Below are 26,932 nucleotides of genomic sequence, written 5' to 3' on the forward strand. Positions count from 1 at the left end.
TAAGTGCTCACACTCACATATATGTGATGTCCAAACAGAAACCCTTACCTGTCTGAGTCCTGCAGAGATTTTACCAGGTGGGCATAGATGTCCTGCTCTTTCTTTAAGACCTGAATCAGCTCTTCATAGTCTAATTGTTGCTTTTCCTGGAAATGACAATGGGTATCTGACATTAAGAGATGAATTTTAAAAGAGCACATCCTTACATTATGCAAACCTAGGTGGGTGCTTCTGGTTTCTAAATCCAAACAAAGGTGATCCCTAGTGCCGGGCTCTGGATCAGGCCACAGTCAGTGAGCACCACCTGCAGGAGGAGTGGGGAATGACCGGCCATCACTTCCCTCTGAATAAAGTGGAGCTGTGCTCCCAACACTAAATAGCTATCACAGAGAACCATCATCATTACCCTATTTGCCCATCATCAAATAGCCATCCCTCAGAGCTTCTGGTTATTATTTTCACAACACTATAGAGAATGCCTTTCCACACTGCTCTTGTTCAAAAAAAAATTTCTAAACCCAAACCTGGCAAGTATTAGGAATAAGGGACTTACATTCAAGTAGAAGAGGTCAAGTGAGTCGTGCTTTACAGGCATCCGAACAGAGTGATGCTACCAGTACAGAGACCTGACTGGAGCTCTGCACCTAGCAGCTACGTAACCCAGGTAACTAGTTAACAAACCTCTATGAGCTTTAGTTTCCTCATGTATGCACTGCGGATGTAATTTTATGAATTAGCCCTCACAAATGTGAATTTTTATTTTATTGATTTTTTTTAGAGAGAGGAAGTGGGGGAGAGAGAGAGGGAGAAACATCGATTCATTGTTCCATTTATTTATGTATTCATTGGTTGATTCTTGTATATGCTCTGACCAGGATCGAACCCACAACCTTTTCGTATCGAGACGACACTCTAACCAACTGAGTTACCCAGCCAGGGCACTATGAATTTATTTTTAAGGTTCAAATTTTGTCTCTGCCTCTTACCAGTTCTGGGACCTAGGAGGTAATTTACTGAAGCCTTGGTATTCCATCTGTAAATGGTAGACAATAATCACCACCTCGTGGAGTTATAGAGCAGATAAAGTTAAATGTGTAATATAAGGGATCCCGAGAGAAATGGCCAATGCCAGTATTGGGGCAAGAAAACAAAGAACAATACAATTTTGTAATGCCAGGAAAGATGGAATTGCTTAAATAATGATGCAGTGTGTTTCCAGAAGGACAAGGGAGCCAGTTTGAAAAGGCCACGTCTGGCCCTGGCCTGTATGGCTCAGTTGGTTGGGTGTCATCCCGTGCACTGAAACGTTGCCAGTTCAATTCCTGGTCAGGGCACATGCTGGGTTGTGAGCTTGATCCCTGTGGATGGCATGCAGGAGGCAGCCAAACAATGCTTCGACATTTCTCTCTCTCTTTCCCCTCTCCCTTCCTCTCCCTCTCTCTAAAAAAACAAACAAAATAAAACAAAAAAATCAGGCACTCCTCCTCCTGGAGCATACCTGTGCCTTTTCCTTTGCCTTTGCCTTCCCCTTCCTCTTCTCCCTCCTGCCCCCTCACACTCCCTGCCCCAGCATGTTACCATTATCTTCCTCACGCCTAAGCACCAAGGGCCCTTCCTTTACCTCCATAACTTTTTCCTAAGGCCATTTCTTCTAGGAATTACTTCTTCTACCTCTGTGATTTATCAAAAAAATGTTCTCTTAAAGTTAAAAAGAAATCAATAAAAAAAAATGTTTTTAAGAAAAGGCCAACTCTGGAATAATTTGAGCATCAAAATAAATAACAGTAGTAACATTATAACCTACTGAATAAAATATGAATTCTTGAGTCCATATTGATATGAATAAATGAATAAATGGGAAGAAGAGTGCGCTTTTCTGTAAAGTAGAACAACAACTAACAAATGTAGAAGGAATGATGGAATTAGAAAACTCACCATTTGCCAACCATCGTGGGAATTAATAATTCAGCCAAGAAACATGAAAGGAAACTAGTGGGTGAAAGTTTAAAGATCAAGGTATTTACATAAATTCAGAACACCCTCCCCCCCCACACACACACACACACAAACACAAATACTTAATTACGAATGAAAATAACTATAGCTGAGACACCTGGCAGGCACCATCTTCATAAAGTTATCAAAGTCAGCGTGGCCAGTAATGGGACAAATTGAAATCATGTGCCATCGGACAGGACACAATGAGAACACAGCATCGCACCTGTGATATTCCTGCCCAAGATGCCTAGCCACCTGCTTATGGGTCTGAGGGCTCCTTGTGAGCAGCACAGTGCCTGGCACAGATCAAACGCTGCCACAATACGTGCAGACCTGATGACTAAATAACTACGAGGCAACACAGGGACCCACATGAATCTTAGGAGCACAGAGTCTTATGGATATTTTGCATAATGGAGTCGGAGTGAGTCAACATCTTCCTAGAAGCAAAATGTTCACCCTTGTTAAATAAATGAACTCTTTGGAGCCATTTGAGCCATTTCATCAATCACCTATTCCCTTGTGTTGAATCATGCCCCATTAGAAAGAGCTGACAAACCAATGGGTCTCCTTGGCATAGAGGCAGAGAGGTGCCAGGAGGTCGGTAAGGAGAGGCACCTCTGAGCAGGAGCAACCTCCACACTGTCCCTCCAAACAAGAAACAACCCAGACAGGAGGCCACTCATCCCACAGGAGACACGATCACCACGCATCTACTGTTTCTGATCTGTAGTTTGTTCTCTGCAGCCCAAGAATACCACCCAGCCAGCTCACCACCATCCCCTTGGCCCATCTGAGAACTGTCCCTAAAACACAGGGACGAGAGAGGGAAGACCCCTCTCTCCTCTGCGAGCTAGACCCTGGGTCCTCACGAAACTAGTATGATTCTCTCCAGAGATTCAGAAATGTGAACTGAAACACCATCAGTCTGGGAGTTGCTGGGTGTGACTCATGTCAAAGACAGAATCCTAACCCTGGCCAGTGTTGCTCACTAGTTAGAGCATCGGCCTACAGACTGGAGGGTCGAGGGTTAGATTCTCAGTCACAGGTGGGTGTGTGGGAGTGCAGGAGGCAACCAACTGATATGACTCTCTCACATTGATGTTTCTCTCTCTCTCTCTCTCTCTCTCTCTCTCTCTCTCTCTCTCTATCTCTATCTCTATCTCTATCTCTTTCTCTCTCTCTCTCCCTTCCTTCCTTCCCTTCCTTCCACTCTCTAAAAATCAATGGAAAAAAATATCCTCAGGTGAGGATTAACAAAAACAAAACAAAATAAATAAATAAAAAGACAGAGCCCTAGGATGAAGCTTCTGCTGTCCATGGGCCTGGTGCAGGTTCTCTCTCCCCAGGCATGGCTGCTGGACTCTCCCCTGGCATCTGCGACACCCTCCTTATGCTACCAGTAAACACTCCAGTTCACTGCTATTTTGCTCAAACTACTCAATGTTGTATATTATGCTTCTGGCAACCAAAAGAACCTTAATTAATACACTACATTATTTCTAATCCTCTCGGGAAATTAGCATGGAATTCTCCATTGTACAGATTAGGAAGGTGAGTTCCAGAGAGATTAAGAGACCTGACCCAAGTCCTAGAGCTAATAAGTAGCAGAACTGACATTCCAACACCAAAGACGGGCATTTTCTACTCTGCCCCAGCTTCTTTAACGACATGAAGGAAACACATGCAATGTGTTGACCACAATCTGAAGAGATAGTAACAAGAGGACTTAATGGCTCACTTCTTGATAATGAGGGCAATTTAGTGGCCTGGTAGATGGGTGGTGTCTCTCTTAGTAGCTATGACACAGCCCTGCAATAAAGATATTTAATACTCAGGAACTTCAGCAACGATGTTCCAAACATGTCAACAGCCAGGGTCTAAAAAGCTCTGGCTGCTGCAAGTTTAATATGGTCAGTGGTTTTACTCTCTGTTCTTCAATTCCCTGAGCATCCAGCATTCATTCTCAGGATCACACAATAATTAGAAGGGAAACAGACTGCCCAGAGTAAATGGGGACATCATTACAGCCTCAAGTTCTTTGTAGAAATGGGAAGAGGATAAAACCTAAATTAACACAAAATGGCCAAGGGCATAGCAGAAGAAATCCACATTTTCTACAAATAAAGAACTGCAATCTGAAAAGTATACCTTTGGGAGCGGGGGCAGAGGGAGGGGGACTATAGCCTCTAACAGTCGGGATTTCTTAAACTGACACCTTGAAATTTACAATTCCTAAATGATAACTTATAAATCCTTATCCACAATTTGCAATTAGTCTTGCAGAATAGAATTAAAACCTTTGCTAAAATACTTAGGCATTTTGCACAGTAATTTAAACATCAGGTTCTAAATATAAGGGAAATGCCCATGAAGTGACTTTTTACTTGTGGTTATATGAAAGTACAAACACCACTCAGACCAAAAAAAACTAAACACAGAGAGGTGCAGATCATCCAACTCAGACTGTTCACTAGATTCATGAACATGTTATTCAACATTTACATACTTTTTACATGACTAAAACATGATGCAAAATAGCAAAATTTAACTAAATGTGTCCATCTAAGAACACCTGATGGGGTGCTATCTTGTTTCAAAATAGACTGTACCTTAGACAGGTTAGAGTGTATCCTAATACCCAACTAAATTTGGTCAAAATAAAATAACTATACGTAGGTTAGAATTACAAAATGTCAGTCCTGTGAGGTTTAATTACCGGACTTACCCAACAAGTGACATAGCCAAGGGAGGAATCCAGGCCTGCAGACTTCTGGCCTGGCTCTAGCTCCTCACTAGTCTATGCTAACACTCTTATTCCAAAGACACAGAAAAATGCAAACCCATAAATGGTCAAAGTTAAGAAAGAGCTCCCACTGTTCAGCCAATGATGCCCTCTGGACCGATCTGATACTGAGCTGATACTTAGTGCAATGGCTAGTACTGATGCTAAAATACTGAAGTACTTCTACACCCGTTGTAAAATAACCCCTGATCCATCCACCCCAACTAGCCCAGCTGTCCTGGCCCCTCCCTGTAGACTCCTAGGAACCTCTCCAAGACCCAATAACTATAGTGTTGGTCCCTGGCACACAAGCAGGTCTCCAGGACCCTGCTCCAGCCCTACTGCCTGAGTCTATTCCCATAGCTGGGCCCGTGCTGCACCAGTTAATTATTTTGAGAATCACCCTTTGCAAAACCACACATCATGATCAGAGCCATTCATCAGAGAACTAATTTGTGTAAGAGTCTGTCCTAAATGCATGAACTTAATTAAAGTCAGCTTTCAAAACTTGAACTCCTTTCCTTTCCCATTTCTGGCTGCCAAGTTGCATTCATTCAAGCTGGGGTCAGAACAATATCTACGCATCTCTCACAAAGCAACAGAGTCATTCATTCACTCAACAAGCACTTACTGAGCCAACCACTGGGCTAGATGTTGGGGCTCAACACGAGTGTCAGTTCTCTACCTCTGAGGTGCCTGCCCACGGTGCACAGGGGCTCGAGTGAGGGGAAAGCAGAAAGGTGGATCCTGTAATGTCAGCACAAGAACTAAGTGCTAGGATGGGTGGGCGTGCACAGTGCTGTGCACCAGAAAGGAAGAGAGACATCACTACTAAGCGGGTTCAGGGGAGGGGCCACAGAGAAGGTGACACTAGAGGGCCATTACAGATGTTCAGGAGTCACCAGGTGAACAAGGAAGAAAAAGGCATTCCAGGAGATGGAACAACGCGTGCAAAGATGGCGTCTTCAGGAACCTGCAAGAGGTTGGCTGTTGTTAGTGATGATAAGGAATGAAAGAAAATGGGACTGGAAGATAACTTGGGACCAGATAAGGAAGGGCTGCTGTGCCCTTTTTCATGTGCGTTTGAACAGGAAAATGTTCTTAACACCTGAAATTACCTAGTTCTTGAGAGGTGAACCCTACAGAGCAAACATGAGGTTCATGTTTTAAGGAGCCGCGATTTCTGTTTCCTGTGCAGTGCAAACACTAATGTTCGGCTGCGGAATACTAATCTGTAAATTACACAGACTCACGGCCCCTCCTCTTACCTGTTGTAAGCTCAACTATCAGCAAAAAGGAATCTGAGGCTTCCTAGATCAAAGGAATTACCAAACATGTGTCAGAAAAGAATATGAATTCGCATGTGAACGTCCCGCTTCAGGCACGCTCACCTCCGAGAAGATGCTTCTGCTGCCTGGTGACTGTTCAGAGGAGCACTTTTCTGTTATTAAGTCTTCACTCCTGAATTTGAGATCCTCCGCAGTCATTAAATAACGATTTTGCTGTACTGCTTCTGAATCTTTGCCACCGAATTTCTAAAGAAACAAAACGAATCATAAGGAAGTTTTCATCAAAAAATACATTAAGAGATTATCCCCTGCTCTTTAAGGAAAGATACTTTTTTTCTTCACAATGTCCTCTAAGGAACTTCCATCATCCCCAAATACTGGCAATTACAAAACTGTAATGCACCCCATTTGTGTGTGATTACAGTTGGAAGAGCAGATGCCAGCATGGTGGTGGTCATTACAAACCTTCCTTCTGGCACCACTGAGACAGCCTCCCAGCAGGTGCGGAGAGCAAAGCCCAGGCTCTGGCCCATGGGGCTGGGTTCCAATCCTGAGTCCCCCTGACCAGTGTGACCTCCGGGTCTGTTTCCCATCCCACGGGGTTGCTGCAGTGATTAGGGAGATTACGTAAATCACAACCACCAAAGGGCAGTGTCTCTTGAAATATTACAAATTTGATAAAACTTGAACCATCCATATCTGTGGGGAGATTTGACTTCCAGGAAGAAAAAGGCAAGACTGCAAACACTGCTCTGGGATCTGGTCACACATGTAAAGCTCCTTCATGCTGATGCACAATGCAGTTTCCCCTGCCCGACCCCTGCAGAAGAGGTGACAAGCAACAACACGGCAGAACTGGAGACCATTTCTCTGGTCTTGTGCCCAAGTTCAAGCATGGGATCTAGACCTACCTACTTAACACCTGGTAACCCCTGAACTAGGTTTCTGCACTCTGTCAGAAATTCAGGGCAAGAACCACATCATATTCCTTAGCCTATCAGAATTAATTCATCATGTCAAGCTTGTCAGAAAAATTAGGTGAACACACACCAAAAAGCAGCAGAGACAAATTTCTGTAAAAACCCATTGACCTGTAACAGGAAAAACTAGGAATCAAATAGCCAACACTGAATTTCTAGAATTTTCATCATACTGTTGTGCTTGATACATGTTTATCTTTATTATTGTAAAGTCCAATTATACATATACTAGAGGGCGGGTGCACGGATTCATTCATGGGTGGGGTCCCTCAGCCTGGCCTGCACCCTCTCACAATCCGGGACCCCTCAGGGGATGTCGGACTGCCGGTTTCGGCCCCATCCCCAAGGGATGTAGCAGTGCCGAAGCAGTGGTGGCTGCCCGGGAGGAGCCTGAGCAGGGGCTGGGCACCGTGCTTTTCTGCTCATCCCAGCCCTGCTGCGCTTGCCGCCGCGCCGCACGGTAGCACTGCCACTGAGGCACGAGAGGCTCCTGCCACCACAGCTGCCAGCGGTGAACCCGGCTTCTGGCTGAGTGGCACTCCTGCTGTGGGAGTGCACTGACCACTAGGGGGCAGCTCTTGCATTGAGCATCTGCCCCCTGGTGGTCAGTGCACATCATAGCAACCTGTCAACCAGTCAAGTGGTCAACCTGTCCTAATGGTCACTTAGGCTTTTATATATATAGAGAGAGAGAGAGAGATTAATAGTACTGTAAAGCTTAAATAGAAAACAGTCACCTCCACCTCTCCACTTCTCAGCTCTTAGTCCCAATCCCAGAAAAAAACAACTATCGCAGAAGTCTTAAAATTTAGCTCTTATATCATCAGCTCCCCCCACACACTTTTCCTAATAGTTATATCACAATTTTATTAAATCAATATTCCACATTTACATTACTATGGCCAAAATACTGTTCATGCTCAGCCATACATACTAAGTTCCATGATTACATTTCCTTTCATTTTCAGTTCTTTACTTTTCTTGGAATCAGTAACAACTGCTTTGTTCTGTTTGTCTACTTAGTTCATAAAACTAAACCATGTACTTAATGTTAAGTTACCTCCAAACTCTCTAAAACAGTGGTTCTCAACCTTCCTAATGCCGCGACCCTTTTGTACAGTTCCTCATGTTGTGGTGACCCCCAATTTCATTGTTACAAATTGAACATAATTAAAGAATAGTGATTAATCACAAAAAAATATGTAATTACATACGTGTTTTCCGATGGTCTTAGGCGACCCCTGTGAAAGGGTTGTTCGACCCCCAAAGGGGTCGCGACCCACAGGTTGAGAACCTCTGCTCTGAAAGAACTTAAAAATTCCTCTAGATGGAGTCAGATACTCCAGATAAGTGATATTCCATTTCAATTTCTTTGAGAAATTCTAACTTAAGCTCCCTCAACAGCTCAAATCTGGGCTCCCTACATCTCAGCCATCCGCCTGGGGCTTCACATCCCCGGTGAATTCCTTACTTTCTGGATTCCACGCTTCCTTTTGGTTACTTCCTCATTTAAAATCATCCTCTAGACGTCTCCTGCAAGGAGTCCATGGGAGGCAAATGATTTCAGACACCAAACATCTGGAAATGCCTTTACTCTGCCCTCACTCTTGCTAATAGCTCTGTGAGCACAGAATGCTGGACTGGAAAATCACGCTCCTGCTCTGGACGGTATGACTCATTGGCAGAGCGTTAGCCCAAGGACTGAAGGGCTGTGGGTTTGATTCCTGGTCAATGGTGCATACCTCAGCTGCAGGTTCAACTGCCCCACGTGGGAGGCAACCAATCAATGTCTCTCTCTCTCTCTCTCTCTCTCTCTCTCTCTCTCTCTCTCTCTCTCTCTCTCCCCTCCCTCTTCCTTCCCTTCCACTCTCTCTAAAAATCAATGGGAAAAATACATCCTCGGGTGAGGATTAAAAAAAGGAAAGGTAAAAAGAAATAACTTGCCGGGAGCCGGTCCATGCTTGCTGTTTCAAGGGACCTGGCATATATGGCATACTGTTCTTAATATGTTTGCTCACCTTCTTGGCACTATGTGTTTTAACCAAGGTCTCTGAGAAAGGTTGTTTCCCCAGGTAGGGATTTTCCCCTGAAGTTAGGGAGGGAATAAAACCTCTTAACTAGTGCCAGGTGGGTAATTAATCACTTTAACTACGAACAATCATGCTTAAGCTACATAATCTTTCCTCCCTGGAATGGAGATAAGAAACGCCCTAACCTTTGTAATAGAGATTGATAGGATTGAGTCAACTGGTATAAATACAGATGTAATAAGACAGAACTAAGAGACAGAACTTAGAACACAGAACTTAGAATACGGAACCAAGAGAGACAGAACCTACACAGAACTAGAGACAGAAGAACTTCGCTGGAGAGAACATGGCAAAAGATCCTGGACTGAACCTGACTACAGAAATGGGCAAGAGAACCTGACTAGAACCTGGTGACTGAACCTGGCTGGAGAACCTGGACAGAACCTGGCTGGAGAACCTAGCAAGAGAACATGGACACAGAACCTGGCTGGAGATCTGAAGCAGAACCTCTCTGGAGATCGAGACCAGAACTTGGCTGGAGATCCTGGCTGGAGATCCTGGCTAGGCTGCTGATCAACTGAACGCTGCCTCCATGTCATTCCTTCTTTGCCGACTCCGTCCACACCTTTGGGGACCCCTGGACCCGCTGGGGTTGGACCCCGGCAATAACTCTTCCTCAACAATCTGAAAATACTGCTCTCCCATCTTCTGGCTTCGTGTTCCAGCTGAGAATTCTGTCATTTTGAAGACTTTGTATGTCACCCATATTTTCCTCTCTCTGGAAGTTTTTTGGATGCTCGCTTTACCCTCGCTTTGTGTTCTGAAATTTCACAAAGATATGCCTTGAGCTGCAGGTCTTTATCATCCATTGTGCTAGAAACAGAGCAGGCCCATTCAATGCACAGCTATCTGTCCTTCCATTTTGGAAATTTTCTATTACTTTGAAAATTTCTTCCCTCTGCTTTACCTGTTTGTTCTTTCTGGAACTTCTTAGTCATATACTGGAGCTCTTCAATCAAGGCTCCAATTTCCTCTTTTCTCTCCCATTTTCTGCAAAACTTGCTCATTATCTTCCAACTTTTCTAATTCTTGTATTAAACTTTTTATATCTATACCAATTTCCAATAGGTTGCCCTTCTTTTCCAAATATCTTTACCAGAGCCTGATCTCATTTATTATCTAAACATGTTAGCGTTGAGTTTGTCATTCAGTCTAGTTTTCTTCCCATCCTCCACTGTTTCTATCTCCTTTATGTAGATTTGTTCTGTCTGTTTGGTCTTTGTCTTTCCTCTGAGACACTTCTCTCCTGTTTGATGAACTCCAGCCTCCAAGCACGTTTCAATGTAAAAGTGCTCAGAAGTTCTGAGTGTGGAAAGACCCATCGCTGGCAGCCTTACAATGGGGACTCAACTATTCTATCAGCACCTTTCCATGTTTCCCCTTTCAGAGGAACCCACATCTGGGTACACACACGTCCGCTTCCTCCACTCTGCTTTCAGATGCAGTCAGTGACCTCCAGACCAGCTCCCCAGAAAGTAAAGCTCCCATTTCCAATTAGTGAAGAAAACAGGTCATCAAACTGCCCAGTGTTCCAGCCCCTGTCCTGTTTACTAAGACACCAAGTACTTGCACTGCCTGCTGAGCCTTTCTGGGCTCTATAGGGTAAGCCAGCTTGCTTCTTCTTAGCTTTTCATCCCAAAGCATGTAGCAGCAATGTGGAGAAAGCGGAAGCCCACGTAGTTACCACCTGCCCATTCATTTATCATCCAGACAGCGACCTGTTGTTGCACACTCCCCTCCTCCTAGGCCTGTGGGTTTATACCTTTTTACCCCTCCACTGCCATGTTAATGAGGTTTCAGCAGGAAGCAGAGTTAAATACCCGTCCATGTTGGATCCATCATGGTCCCTGTTAAGTCTGAGCTGAATCAAACATGATCAAACAAGAAGGGTCTTCCAAGACAAAAAGGAGCAGTTAGAGGAAAGTACGGTAGAGTGAAAGGGCATGGCACGATGGGGAACAGCAAGTTCCTGCGGAAGACCTACTCAGGGAAGCAGTGGGGCGCCAGAGCAAAGCAGGTCAGGGCCAGAATCGGATCTGCCACTTACTAGTCATGTGACCCACGATAAGTTCCTTCCCTTTGCTGAGCTTCCATTTCTCCAAACTTACCTCCCTGGTGCCTGAGGCCCAAATGATAGAAAGAAAGTTCCAAAGTGCTCTGATATATAGCAATGAAGGCTATAATCATTTTTACCAAACGTGTTTTTCTATGAATGTTCATGCAAAAGAGTTTAAAGAAACCTACGCCAAGTCGAAATCTAAATACAAAAGAAAAAAGTTTCGATACCTGAGGCAACAAGTCCTTGTCCTTTTGATTGGCACTTTCTGTTAGACGGCTGATCACCTGCTCTTGACTGTGTAATTTTCTATTACTTTCACTCAAAAGACTCTTATAATGGTTCTCCACTGCTTTCTCTCTTTCATTCACTTCGTTGCGTAATTTCTCAACTTCATTTCTAAGGTCCTGCCAGAAGGAAAAGAAAAAATTGAAATTTACTTGACAAAAATAAGCAAACCAGTAGATGTATTTAACAAATGTATACTTCCTTTTCATTTAAAGTCTTACAAAATCCAACTTTAATAATAACCTGAAATTTGGAAAAAGCACAGATGTTATATTATTTATAGCAGTGGTTCTCAACCTTCCTAATGCCGCGACCCTTTAATACAGTTCCTCATGTTGTGGTGACCCCCAATTTCATTGTTACAAATTGAACATAATTAAAGCATAGTGATTAATCACAAAAACAATATGTAATTATATATGTGTTTTCCGATGGTCTTAGGTGACCCCTGTGAAAGGGTCGTTCGGCCCCCAAAGGGGTCGCGACCCACAGGTTGAGAACCACTGATTTATAGTACTGCAAAACCGGAAACTAAATATCTACCAGTAGGGAATTATAAAAAAAGTTATGGTATGAAAAAATGCAATTATGAATAAAAGCAAACCAGGATAGCCTGGCCAGTGTGGTTCACTGGTTGGGCATCGACCCGTGGGTCGGGGCACATGGCCGGGTTGTGGGCTCAATTTCCAGGAGGGGGGTGCAGGAGGCAGCCGACCAATGATTCTCTCTCATCATTGATGTTTCTATCTCTCTCTCTCCCTCTCTGAAATCAATGAAAATATTTTAAAATATATTTTTAATATAGAATAAATAAATAAAAACTTAAAAAAGCAAACCAGGATACTATGTACTGTGATGCTAATTGTTTCTAACTGTTCACACAAAATGTTGTTAAGGCTCTAAGAGAACACATCAAAATAATAACAGCATACCTAAGCAGAGGAATTAAGGGTAATTTTCAATTTTTCTCAGTTTCTAAAATCTCTTATATAAGTCTGTATTACTTTCATAATCAGAAAAAAACTGTCTTAAATCATGACATTTACATGGAAATGCTCATGCTTTGACATTAAAGAAAAAACAGGAAACTGTATACAGTGATTGTAACTACCTCAAAATATGTACTATTTGTAATATTGAAGCCCTATTCATAACAGCAAAAGGTGGAAACAACCCAAGTGTCCACCAATAGAGGAATAAACTCTCATAAATGCTCACAGGAGAGGACTCTGACGCTATCAAGGACAATGAATGATTACTCCATAAATATACTGCCCTGAAGTAATCTTTAGAATATATTGCTGCAAGGGAGAAGGGCAAAAGGGACAGACCCCAGGAGAAAAAAGAAGTATGTACAGCTTATTAACATTTATTTAACCATAAAACAAATTAAATGGCTGTCTACAAGGAAAAAGAAAAAAGTAGAAGGGACAGAAATTAAAAGTAGAACTCATTTTATCGATGTTACATTGAAACCATTTAAATATTTAGGTAATTATTTTTTAAATAAAATTAAAATTCCCTAAAACTGAAAGCAGAGCAAAAACAAAGAATCTGTGTATCAAGTTGATTGGTTAACCAAACAGAAAGAAATGATTTCAATAACTTTAAAGCAGAGTAATTTGTGCATCCCTAATGGGATATTTTTCTAAGGACAAAAGGAACTGCTGCAAAAAAAAATCTTAAACTGTTTTTAGTACAATGTCATAAAAAATAATATTGGTATTGTTATTCTGAAACTGTGTGTATATTTATTAAATAAGTAATTATTAATGTCATAAAAACCAAGACTTTAAGCCTGAGAAAAAAATACAAATACAAAAGAAGTTAAAATATGTAAGTCTAAATTTGAATTGGAAACATCAATATAAACTTATATTTTCTATTATTTCCTTCCTTTACTGAAAAAGCCAAGAATCATTACCATCCCTAGCATCCAGACTGGAGTCTCTAAGTACCATTTCCCACCAAAAAGAATAGGGTTCTTTAGAGCAATGGTTCTCAAAGTGTAGTCCCTAGAGCAGCATTATCAGCACCACCTGGAAACGGCAAAAGCAAATTACTGGGCCCCATCCAGACCTATTAAATCAGAAATTCTGCAGGTAGGTCAGGTCCATCCATCTGTGTTTTAATAAGCCCTCCAAGTGGTTCTGATGCACACTAAAGCTTGCCTTATGGGGAGGGATGACTCCAGACCCAGGGCAGCAACATTCAGCGTGAGCCCAAACATCTTCTCATGTCAGAAAGGAAGGAAGCTAACAAAGTCTCAATGATCATGTCTAAAGAACTCGGGGCCTGGCCAGAGTAGCTCAGTTAGTTGAGCATCATCCTGTGCCACCGAAAGGTTGCTGGTTCCATTCCCAGTCAGGGCACGTACCTGGGTTTTGAGTTTGGTCCCTAGTCGGGACACATACAAAAGGCAACCAACCCATGTTAGCTCTCGCATCAATGTCTCTCTCTCTCTCTCCCCCTCCTTCCTCTCCCTAAGCATGTCCTCAGGTGAGGATATGAAAAAAAAAGAGGAGTCAACTTGAATAAGCTTTTCCACTATCCAAGGATAGGACAATTAGAACATCGAGGATAACAACAATAAAAATACATTAAAATTTTTAAAAATCTGAGCTCATAATACTATTAAAACAAAAACAAAAAATGATCACTATAATAGACAGAATGTCCCCCCAAATTATATGTTCACATCCTAATTCCCAAAATCTGTGAATATGCTAAATTACCTGATGAAAGTTGCAGATGGAATTAAGTTTACTAATCAGCTGACCTTAAAATAGATCAACCAGGAGAGTCCTATATAATTACAAAGATCCTTAAAAGTGAAAGAAGGAAGCACAAAAAGACATCAGCAGTCACTGCTGGCTGTGAAGACGGAAGTGAGCCCAGGGCCTAGATATGCTGGCAGCCTCCAAAAGCTGGGAAAGGCGAGGAAATGGACTGTCCCAGAGCCTTCAGGAGTGCAGCCTTGCTGCCACCATGAGCTCAGCCTGGTCAGACCCATTTCAGACTTCTGAACCCCAAAGCTATCAAACAAATCTGTGTTAAGCCACCAAGGCCATGGTAATTTGTTACCACCGCAATGGAAACTAATACAGTTAACTGCCTTTGCAGAATTCTAGTGAATTTTTTATTTTGTCTTTCCATACGAACTGTACCCCAGGGTAACTAAATAGATGATGAAAAATGAGTTTTTCTTTATAGAAGTATATAGCTGTAAATGAATAAGGAATGAAAAGATTAAATTATTACCATTTTGCAAATGGTCATTCATAGTAACATCACAAAAACAGAAAGTACCAAATATTATGCATCACCTATTGGAAGTACAAATGACCACCTATAATGTATATCTTGCCAAAATTTTAAACCTGAATTTGACAATGCATCTTATCTAACTACTAATTTACTAGAGAGTCAGCAGAGAAACAAGTTAAATGCCATTACAAAATTACAATAAGCAAAATCCAGAATGGAAAACTGTAAAGAACTACCCAACTTATTCAACAAATAAATTATATGGGGGGAGAGGGGGAGAGGGAGAAGCTGTGGATTAAATAATTAATAAAGTTAGGGAAGGTTAATGTGAACACATGAGTTCATACATGATTCCACAGGGCTCATTCAAGCCTACCCTAACTTTGTTTTCTCTCTCTCTCTCTCTCTCTCTCTCTCTCTCCCTCTCCCTTCCTCTCTCTAAAATCAATAAAACATAAAAATAAAATGATGGGGCAAGGCCCTGGCCAGTGTGGCTCAGTTGGGTGGGCATTGTTCCGAGCATCAAAACGTTGCGGGTTCAATTCCTGGTCAGGGTACATGCCTGAGTTGTGGGCTTGATTTGTGGTGAGGGGTGTGCAGGAGGCAGCTGGATGATGTTTTGCTCTCACATCGATTTTCTCTCCCTCTCTCTCTCTCTCTCTCTCTCTCTCTCTCCCCCCACCCCGCCTCTAAAAATCAATAAAATATTTTTTAAAATCTTCATTACTGGTAAGAGCAAAAGCCCCCTATCATTAATTAGCTCTCATTAAATAAGTAAATAGATAGATAGATAAATAAATAAATAAATAAATAAATAAATAAATCATGTTAAAAGGCACAGGAATCAATTTGAAGGAGCTCCCAATGGTCAAATCTGGGACAGTGTGAGCAACAAAATCAATCATGATATCAATGACTTACAACCTATACACTAAAACAAATGTCCATTAGTCCATATTGATATAAACAAATAACTACATCCTATATAATAAAAGCCTAATATGCTAAGTGTCCGGTCCCCTGGTCATTCGTTCAACCAATCAAAACGTAATATGCTAATGATGTGCTAAGGCCACTCAACAATCGCTATGATGTGCACTGACCAACAGGAGGCCAACAGTTGACTGGTCACCCAGTCACTATGACGTGCACTGACCACCAGGGGGCAGACAGTCAACAGGGCAACCAGCTGCTATGACGTGCACAGACCACCAGGGAGCAGATGCTCCGACTGGTAGGTTAGCTTGCTGCTGGAGTCTGGCCGATCAGGATCGGGAGTGAATGAGATGGGCCTTATACGCCCTGGAGCCCTCCCACAGTCCCTCCCCGGCTGGCCAACCAACCACATCCCTCCCCGGCCTCGATTGCGCACCATTGGTGGGGTCCTTCGGGCTGGCCTGCGCTCTATCGAAATCCGGGACCCCTCGGGGGATGTCAGAGAGCCAGTTTTGGCCCAATCCCATAAGCCAGGACGAGAGACCCCCACTGGTGCACAAAGTCCTCTAGTAATAAATAAATGCAAGAGAATGGACAGTAGAATTACAACTACTAAGTATAGAAGAAATCATGAAAATTAAAAACTACCATTAGTCAAATATCACAGTAATAACTGTAGCAGGTATCCTCAATAGATACTAAGATTCTTAAAAGTGTGATGTGAAACAAGATATTTACAAAATCTCAAAGTACCTCCCCATAAAATAGTAACTTTACTGTGGAGAAACTCAGGAGCCCTCCTCCCACCTTAACCAACTAACCTCACCAGTAATAAGGCAGACTGCCATTATGCACCTCCAGATATGACACTCTGATGAGTGCACAACACATCTGTGCTATTACCAAAAATGTATACCCTCAATGTAATCATGAGAAACATCAGACAAGCCCAAATTAATGAACATTTACAAAATAAGTGACCAGTGAGACATGATACTTAAAGGTAATGTGGACCCTGGATTGAATCCTGGACCAGAAAGAGGGCATTAATAGGAAACCTGGCAAAATTCAAATAGTCTATAAGTAATAATATTTTTTAATTACTAATTTCCTGGTTCTGATAAAGTGTACTACAGTGATAACATGGCAACATTAGGAGAAGCTGGGTGAAGGTAATATGAAAACTCTGTATTATTTTATACTAGAGGTCCGGTGCACAAAAATTCATGCACTCAGGAGGGTCCCTCAGTCAAGCCTGTGCCCTCTCACAGTCTACGACCCCTTGGGGAATGACCACCTGCTGCTTAGGCCTGCTTTCCAGGGGATTGGGCCTAAGCTGGCAGTCAGACATCCCTCTGGCAGCCCGGCAGCCCTCGGAGCATGTCCACTTGCACACTAACAACCAGGGGGCAGCACCTGCATTGAGCATCTGCCCCCTGGTGGTCAGTGTGTGTCATAGTGACCAGTGATTCCCAGTCGCTCTGCTGTTAGGGTCAATTTGCATATTACCCTTTTATTATATAGGATAGAGACCTGGTACATGCATGGGGGCCGCCAGGTTTGCCCTGAAGGGTGTCCCGGATCAGGGTGGGGGTCCCGCTGGGGTGCCTGACCAGCCTGGGTGAGGGGCTGATGGCTGTTTGCAGGCTGGCCAAGCCCCCCAGAGGGGACCCTTACCCCATGAGGGTGTGGCTGATGGCTGTTTGCAGGCTGGCCACAGCCCCTTCAGGGTAGGGGGGTCCCTGCTGGGGTGCCTGGCCAGCCTGGGTGAGGGGCTGATAGCTGTTTACAGGCTGGCCACAGCCCCCAGCCACCCAAGCTCCCAGTGTAGGCTGGCTGGAAGCAGGTATCTGGGATATATTTATCTTCTATAATTGAAACTTTGTTGCCTTTTGCAGAGGCCACAGCCAGCCAGAGAAGGTGGGAAGCTTGGCTTCCTCCACCACCAGGGCAACCAAGCCTCCTGCTTGCTCCAGCTCCATGGCTGCCAGCCGGCATCTTGGTTGGGTTAATTTGCATATAGTCGCTTTGACTGGCTGGTGGACGTGGCTTGGGTGTGGTGAAGGTACAGTCAATTAGCATCTTTGTCTTTTATTTGTGTAGTTCCCTCTAAGTCTAAAATTATTTCAAAATGAAAAGTTGTTTAAAAGATATATCAATTGATGCAATGTATATACCTTCTCTGGATCATGACTTGAACAAACTGTTTAAAACAATTTTTAAATGAGATAATCAGAGAAATCTAAACATTAATTGGCTACTTGGTAAAGTTAAAAGATTGTTTATCTTCCTGAAGTAAAAATGATATTTGTTAAAAGAAAACTACTTAATTTTGTTAATCAATGTCCCAATAAATTCCAGGAAAAAAGAACATCCTGAGAAGCTGATGAAATAATGTCTTGGAACTGCTTGAAATACTTCAGTGTTGAAAGAGAGGGAGTTGGGGAAGGGTATAGATCAGCGGTTCTCAACCTGTGGGTCACGATCTCTTTGGCAGTCGAACGACCCTTTCACAGGGGTTGCCTAAGACCACCCTGTGTATCAGATATTTACATTACGATTCATAACAGTAGCAACATTACAGTTATGAAGTAGCAACAAAAATAATTTTGTGATTGGGTCACAACATGAGGAACTGTATTTTTTTTTTTTTTATTAAAAATATATTTTATTGATTTTTTACAGAGAGGAAGGGAAAGAGATAGAGAGCTAGAAACATCGATGAGAGAGAAACATCGATCAGCTGCCTCCTGCACATCTCCTACTGGGGATGTGCCCGCAACCCAGGTACATGCCCTTGACCGGAATCGAACCTGGGACCTTTCAGTCCGCAGGCTGACGCTCTATCCACTGAGCCAAACCGGTTTCGGCAGGAACTGTATTTAAAGGGCCAGAAGGTTGAGAACTACTGGGTTAGTTGTTTGACTGCTTAAGTTGGATGACAAGTACACAGAGGTTCATTCTCTCATTTTATGTGTATGTGAAATTTTCCATCATAAGCATGTGTGGAAACCTAGAGGAAATATCAACTCACATGATTATAAATCATATTTTTAATAATGTTATTTTTTCCTCTTTTAAATACTTTATGCTAAGCATATACTATATTTATAATGGAGGGGGAAACATTTTTAAAGTAACATTTTTTAAAAGAAACTACCTTCAAAATTAAATGTTAATTTTTCTCTTGGGCAAACAGATGGTGATAAGATTGCCCTAAACCTTTAATCCAAAACAACTAGACCAAAAACCTATCATGAATTGTAAATGTCAGTAAATAGAAATTCAATTCTAGAGGGAGAAAAGAAGGGTTTTTTTTTTTATATTATACAAATAATACTAAAGTGACATTAATAGAACTCTAAAGTTAAAAACTAAGAACAATTCCCACATTAGTGTCATGCCAACAAATTAAACCATTTTCAAACTGTAGATGTTCCTATTGGTCCCTGTCCATCTGCAGCCGTAATTTTTATACAATTTTAAATGGTTTGAATTTGTTCCCATTTTACTTGATTTATTTATTCCATTACACCACAACCTACAAAAGAGCACACACACATTAAATAATTACACAACTGAAGAACAACTGTAAAACAAAAAGTTTAACAGCATCAAGTCAAGAAAAGTTATTTAAAAAGAAAAAAAAAACATTAAGAGATGAACCCTAGGCGGTCTTGCCCAGTGGTTAGAGTGTCAGCCCAAAGACTGAAGAGTACTGGGTTCAATTCCAGTCAAAGGCACTATCTCGGTTGCAGGCTCAATCCCAGGCCCCAGTCGGGATGCATGCAGACGGCAACCAATCAATGTATCTCTATCACATCGATGTTTTTCTCTGTCTCTCCCCTTCCCTTCCACGCTCTCTAAAAATCAATGGAAAAAATATCCTTTGGTAAGGATTAACAAAAACAAACAAAAAAGTAGAGATAAGAAAAATCTGCAGAGCTGGTACACCTGAGCTTACAACTGGGTTTTCCCCATCCTGCTGGTCCATGGGAAAGACAATACAATATGTGGTAGCTAGGTGATGCTCAGTGAAAGATAGACAATTTTCATATTTCTCCATTTCAATGAGTATATCACAATTCATTTTTATCTATTTCCCCATTGTCTCCAGATAATACAGCAAAGAATAGCTCTGTGCATAAAACAAATTTTTTTCCTAACTTTTGATTTGCTTTCTCACTAGCACTGACATTTTCTTAAATGTTTGCTAATTTAATTGGTATAAAATGGTTCTTCGCAAGAGTTTGAATTTGCATTTCTTTTATTGTCACCATATTTTCTATATATTTGACTATTGTTTGGATTTCCCCTTATGCAAATTGGCCATAATAAAAGTACTTTCAAGGGCGGTTCTCATGAAAAGTTGATCTCTCAGGAATCGCCCACGCTTGCATACACAAGCACACACACAAACTCCTTGTCCCCCCCACATCAGAAAAGCCACCCGGACAAAGTCCACCTGTCTTACTAATGATGTTAGAGAAGAAGCAGATTATGAAGATTCACCTTCCAAACCGTTCGTTACTTTTTGGCCTTCCTGGCTGTGTTTTTCCAGCTGTTACTAATCAGAATGAGAGCATGCACCAGTGCAGAGGAGTTGCTGTGGCTGAGCAGTGGGCAGTGTGTGGAGTGAGGAGGACCTGGGAGCTCCCACACCTGGGTTCTGTTAGTAATAAAAGCTATTGTGTGTCAAATGGCTACTGCACTTCCAGGCACTATGCTAGGCACTTTCGTGTTCACCCAGGTAATCTTCACAATATACGATGGCTGCAAGGCTTGCCTTGCTGACTTTGTCTCCTGCTGCTCTCCCCTCAACCTATTCTGCTCTGGCAACCTGGCTTTCTTGCTGTTTCTCTTACATACCCTGTGTACTCCCAGCTCAAGACTTTTAAGCTTGCTGTTCTCTCTGCCTGTGAAGTTCCTCAAGCCTGCTTCCTCATTTCCATCAAGTCTGTGCTCAAATGTCATTTCTCAGTCCAGTCTTTCCTGACCGTCCCTTCTAAAATCACCACTAGCCCCACCACAACCTCACTCTCTGTATTCCTTCCCTTCATTATTCGTCCTGATAGCATCTTCTAAGGTAGTATTTATTTTATTTATAAATGTTGTTTATAGTCTCCCCACTGGAATGTAAGCTCCACATGGGCAGGGATTTTTGTGTATTTAGTTTACTGCTGAAGCTCAAGCACCTAGAATGGTACCTGGCACATAGTAGACACTCATGGCAAAATAAAGACAGCCATAAATTCCTTGACCTTCTTTTTATCAAGGGGCTGTGGATTCTATGTCCCCTCCTATAGTTATAATCTAGGCAATGCAATGACTACTGGGACCAAAAGAAGATAGCAAAAGTGACAGTGTGCCCATTTCTAAGCCCAAATTTAACAAACTGGCAGCTTCCAACTCTTGTCTCTTGTAACACTCTCTCTGGGAACCCTGTCATCAGCAAAGGAAGTATGTCTACCTTAATGCAACTGACAATCCCAGCTGTGCTAAGCTTTCCAGCCATTCCCCCAAAGGCAAGAGACATGTGACTGAAGAGTCACGGACCCTCCAGACCAGCCCATTCACCAGCTGAATACCATGAGAGACCTGGTGTTCAGCAGAAAACCACCTAGCTGAGCCCTACACTAATACCTGACCCACAAAAATAATGAGATATGACAAAATGATCATTGTTTTAAGACACCAAGTTTTGGGATCATTTGTTATGCAATAATAGGTAACCAGAACAGCACCTACTAGTAATAATACCTGTTGTTTGGTTGGTTGGTTGGTTGATTGGTTGGTTGAATGGATGAATGAGGTAGATGAGGTTGCTCCCATTTAATGAATAAGCAAACAAGCTCACACAGGTTATTTATCCAAGGTCATAGTCACTAAGGAACAGCACCTGCCTGACCCTAGGTCCCTCTGATTCCAAGACTTTCAGTTCACTTCCACACTATGACAAGGGCTTGGGTTTCTTTTGCAATGATCCTAATCCACTGCAGTCACCTGATGCTCGCCTTTGAAACCTCTCCCTAAAAACTGGTGTGAGAATAGGAACCATAAAATCTATGTTAAGCTACTTAGGTACATCTTTAAATTCACAACAAATCTGCCTGCCATCCTAGAAAGATCATGCTGACTTTTTAATTTTAAAATGTTTATGTAAGACATATGCACCATTCATGTGCACATTCATTATAGGTCCACTTATTAATGTGTGTGTGTCAGCAATAATTTATTCCATTCTCCATTTCATTTGCTTATAAAATTTTAATTCAGCTACCTATGTGTTTTAAGAACTTCTTACATGTTTTAAGAAAGGCTATTAATCTTGTGTCACGTTTTTTCCACATACCCCAACCAAACAGTTGCCAATATAAAATAACTTGTTCCAGAATCCCAGAGGACATGTAATTTTGTCATTCCTAAGACCAGGGGTTCTTAACCTAAGATCCATTGAATGGGCCCCTGGGAGCCTATACAAATCTGTGTGTGTGTACATTTTGGGGATGAGGGCTGTCCGCATAAATCAGGGTCCCAGGACACCAAAGAGTATAAACCATTTCTCTTATTATAAGCATTAGTAATAGAAACTACTATTTACTGAGCACCAGCTATGAGCCAAGCATGGGCCAAGGCATTTTACATAAAACATCCCCAGCCTCGATGACTGCCTACATTAGTGGTTCTCAACCTTCCTAATGCCGCGACCCTTTAATACAGTTCCTCATGTTGTGGTGACCCCCAATTTCATTGTTACAAATTGAACATAATTCAAGCATAGTGATTAATCACAAAAACAATATGTAATAACATATGTGTTTTCCAATGGTCTTAGGTGACCCCTGTGAAAGGGTCGTTCGACCCCCAAAGGGGTCACGACCCACAGGTTGAGAACCACTGGCCTACATGATAAGTATTGTTAGTTCCATGTTTACAGAAAGGAAACTGGCTCACAGAGGCTTTCACAAAGCTTTACAACTAAGCTGCAGTGCTGAAATTCAAACTCAAGTCAGTCTGACCCCAAATCCTGTGCTCTTTCCACCTAACTGCACTATTAAGACCAAAGAAATAGAAAACCACTCTATGACATGGGCTTCCCTTGGTTAATAATTTCAATACCCCAAGCTCATGTTTTAGTTTCTCAAGGCTCAGGACTGAAGGAACACCGAGCTAGGGACGGAGGCCCTCCTGCTAAAGAATAGGACAGGGCCAACGACCTTGGACCACAAGTGAAGAGCAATAAGAGAAGGCTTGAAGAAAAAGGACCACTGCAGGGAAGGGGGAAATGTGTGCTCAGGTGGCCTTGAGCAGGAGCAGCTACCATGGCAACACAAAGACAGCCGACAGGCTCATGTGCTTGGCACCAGTGGAGTCATAATAAATGTTTAGGGGAGGCATGGAGACGGCATGTCTTGTCTGCTGAGCAAAACAATCAGAACTGAAAATTGATAATCTTGAGTGGTTTCCCCAAACCTCCTTCAATATTCCAGGGCTGTGAAGACAGGCAGACCGAGCCTTGCATCCGGGCTTTACTGCTAAAAAGCTATGTGGCTAAAACAGGTAATTTAAATCTTTATGATTATTTCCTTTCCAGTAAATAGGAATAATAACACAAACTCCTAGGGTCCCTGGAGAGGTAAATGAGAAAATGCAAGATGGGTGGCCAGCACAGAAGCAGGTGCACAGGAAATGATACTGCGCCACCTCCCCTTCTCCCCACACACATCCTTCAGGCTGACCTCTATTCCCAGTTTTTCTTGTGTGGCCACAGCATCACCTTCCACCCAGCCCCAAGGTTCAACTCTTCCCCCTCCCTCTCACTCACACCTTGTCATCCAACAGGACATCCAGGCCTGAGGGGACAGTACATCCTCCATACAGAGCACATGAGAAATGAGCAGTGAGGATTTGGTGCTTTTACGTGGAACCAAGTGCCAAATCCTGCCCTGCCAACCGCCCCTCACTCCCACAGAACAAAGGAGCTAAACATAAGAAACGATCGCAGACTAAAAATCTCATACTCAGAGTAGGGCTTTCTGATAACACTGATGAGAGTTGTTTCTGTTTGTGTTTTGTGAATGGGGAGGGTATATACAGCTTACAGGAGCCGGTCACCTACCCAGCAAAGGCCAGGCCAAGTGAGGTCTGCAGTTAGAAAGCAGAAGAACCTAGAACTTGTAATCCACCCATTAGCAAGACTCTGAATAACCGGAGGAGTCAGTCCTCCTCCCTTGAGGGGTATTAGAAAGAAGAAGGAAGAAGGACAGAGGCTGAGGTACTGGGGGGAAAGTGTCCCTCCCTGCACACTCAGCCCCTCTCCCGCAGCCCACTGCCACTGCCTTCTTCAGAACTTAGCTCTCACCTGGTCAACCGCAGCAGCTTCCTAACTGGTCTCCCTGTCTCTGGGTTCACCCACAAAATCACACACACACCCTTGATCATTATATCTCCGCCTGGAACCCTTCAGTGACTCCAAGTTGACTGCAGAGTGAAGCTACCTTAACAAGCAGTCATTCCAGGCTCCCGGCAGTACATTCTAGCTTGCCTTTTAGCCTTCTCTCACCCAACCACTTCATTAACACTCTCCAGGCCCTGCACCTGTACCCACCCAGTCTCCTCCAACTAGAAAAATAAAATGAATTCCCTCAATTCTGCCTGGAGACGGCATGCTTATCTTATAAGACCCAACCAAGTGCCACCTCTTCCACAAAACCCTCAGTAATCATCCTTCAAAAACACCATCACCGGAAACACCATCACCTCATTCAACTCACAACAACCCTACAAAGCAGATGCTCTAATTATATCCATTTATCATCCAGGAAATGGAAGTTTGAAATGTTCAAGCAACTTAACCGAAGTAAAAGGTGTGGAATCAGGATTTTAAACCAGTTCCATTTGTGTTATTTTCACTAAACTAGCAATTTGGAGCCCAAGAAGCCCTAGGATTAGCAATGCCTAAGCCTGGCCGGCCATCCATATCATCTGACTACATGTTCTTCCAGAAACTGACGCTATCAACTTGGGGAAAAACAGAGAAGTTTATATTTGAGGCATCAACTGAGTGGCTTCAGTTTCTACCTTACTGGACAATTTCCTTTCAGGTTCACAGGTACACTCTCGACCAACACTGAGCCGAGTGATGCTTTTGCATGTCAGGCTCCCGTGGAGCAGACTGATTTTTAAAAAGTGGGTTATTTGAAAAATAAAATATCTCTATAATCTTAGAATCCCGTTAGAAATGAAAGCCAGGCCCTCTCACTTCCTTCTTCAGTCAGCTCGTTTGTTTTATCTCTGGCCAGATGGAGAATGAGAAGGTTCTCATCCATCAAATTTTTACTTTATCAGGTTCGCTGTGAAAAAGCTTGTCAAAGTGCTCAGTAGTTACCTTTAAATACACAAAGGAAACCTCTCCAAAATCTTAATGAGGTGCAGGAACTCAGTGATGTACGAATTCCCAGAACCAGTGTGAGACGTGGTGTCCAAGCCCCCTTCTGTGGAGCCTCATGGCTCCTGGGCTGTGGCAGAAGCAGGACATGGTGGGAAAGGGGGAGCACCAGGCCTCCTCCCTCGCTTCACCCTAAGCAGCTCTACTTTTATATGTTTGTTCTTCAGAAGAGTTCATTTGAACAAAGCAACCACATGCTTAAAAATTAAATAAATAAACAGAAGCCACTGGAAGGAGGCAGCCCTTGTCACAGAGAACTAGTATGTGTTTCTGGCTGTGAGGACTGCAGGAGTTCCGAGCAAGGAGCTCAATGTAGCTTTCACCAGAAAGATGGAAATAACAGACAAAGGAAATGAAGCTGTGCAGGGGTCAAGGCCCAGCTGAGTCACTTAACAGCTGCCAGGCACCACGCCTCTCTAAACCCCATCTGGATGATGCCATGGAGCATACCTGCCCTCTCCTCCAGCTCCCACTACCGTTCTCCCTTGTGCCACGCTCATTCAGGCCCCCAAGCCTTTGCATGGGCCTTCCCTTTTCCAGGAATGCATCTGCACCTTCCGTCCAGTCTCAACTCAAATCCACCTCCTCAGTGGAGCCTTCCCTCCTTCCCCTCCCCTCTTAGCACAGTTCCATTCTCTGCGCTCACAAAGAATGTGGTCCAGCCTCTATCAGCACTTATTATTGGCTCTTTGCCTGCACTTCTGTTCTATTTCTCTACTAGATTCTCTCAGAGACTGTGTCTGATTTGATTCTGTCCTGTACTCCCAGTGCCCAGGACAGAGCCTGGCATAGAAATCCTAAAATAAGACCCAGAGATCAGGAAATTCCTTTCTGTTTGTGCACCAGAAAAACTAGAGCAATTCCATATTAACACTGATGGGAACAGCCTTGAAACCAGCTCCCCCAGCAGCCCCACACGCGAGACACTGATACACTCCGAGTCTGTCACTCCAAAGGGTTCTGACTCCCTTCCTGGAGGGAACCATCAGAGGGACAGGAACAGACAAGCACTTTCTTCAGAGAAGAGGTGGGTGGTGACCAAGAAGGAAGTTACAGCTATGTTGACATGATTGGTAAAGGTAGACCACATTTATTAGTCAACTAGAGGCCCATTGCAGGAAGATTCCTGCAAGAATAGGGCTTCCTCGGGCCTATTCCTGCAAGAATAGGGCTTCCTGAGGCTGGAGCGAAGCAGAGTAGGGGCAGGCTTCGCTCCCTTCTCCACTGCCTCACTCCCTCCATGTCTGCCGCTTCGCTCCCTCCCGTCTCCACTGCCTCGCTCCCTCCCGTCTCCACTGCCTCACTCCCTCCATGTCTGCCGCTTCGCTCCCTCCCGTCTCCACTGCCTCGCTCCCTCCTGTCTCCACTGCCTCGCTCCCTCCCGTCTTTGCTGCCTCGCTCCCTCTCTTCTCCGCCGCTTTGCTCCCTCCCTTCTCTGACACTTCACTCCCTCCCATTTCTGCTGCCTGCCTCGCTCCCTCCCTTCTCTGCCACTTCACTCCCTCCCATCTCCACTGCCTCGCTCCCTCCCGTCTCTGCCACTTCACTCCCTCCCATCTCCACTGCCTCGCTCCCTCCCGTCTCCACTGCCTCGCTCCCTCCCATGTCCGCTGCCTCAGCTCCGCTCCTGTCTCCGCTGCCTCGGCTTTGTTCCCTTCTCCGCCGCTTCGCTCCCTTCTGCAGTGGTTGGCTTCCTTCTACACTGTCTTCAGTCTTCACTCTGTGCCTGTGTATGCAAATTAACCGCCATCTTTGTTGGGTTCATTTGCATATCACTCTGATTGGCTGGTGGGCA

General features: G+C 43.4%; 1 protein-coding gene across 15 annotated transcripts in view; it reads right to left on the minus strand.

Annotated features, from left to right (window-relative positions):
* CDK5RAP2 (CDK5 regulatory subunit associated protein 2) overlaps positions 1–26,932 on the minus strand; it is a 154,995-nt gene that overhangs the window by 72,283 nt on the left and 55,780 nt on the right. For all 15 annotated transcript variants that reach the window (XM_036329834.1, XM_036329840.1, XM_036329833.1 and 12 more), the window contains 3 exons: positions 11,429–11,605; positions 6,175–6,318; positions 49–146 (listed from right to left, as the gene is read on the minus strand). In XM_036329834.1, the coding sequence (XP_036185727.1) occupies positions 49–146; positions 6,175–6,318; positions 11,429–11,605 (419 nt within the window). The remainder of the gene's footprint in view (positions 1–48; positions 147–6,174; positions 6,319–11,428; positions 11,606–26,932) is intronic.

This window comes from Myotis myotis, unplaced genomic scaffold, assembly GCF_014108235.1.
Source record: "Myotis myotis isolate mMyoMyo1 unplaced genomic scaffold, mMyoMyo1.p scaffold_m19_p_12, whole genome shotgun sequence".
Lineage (NCBI taxonomy): Eukaryota > Metazoa > Chordata > Mammalia > Chiroptera > Vespertilionidae > Myotis > Myotis myotis.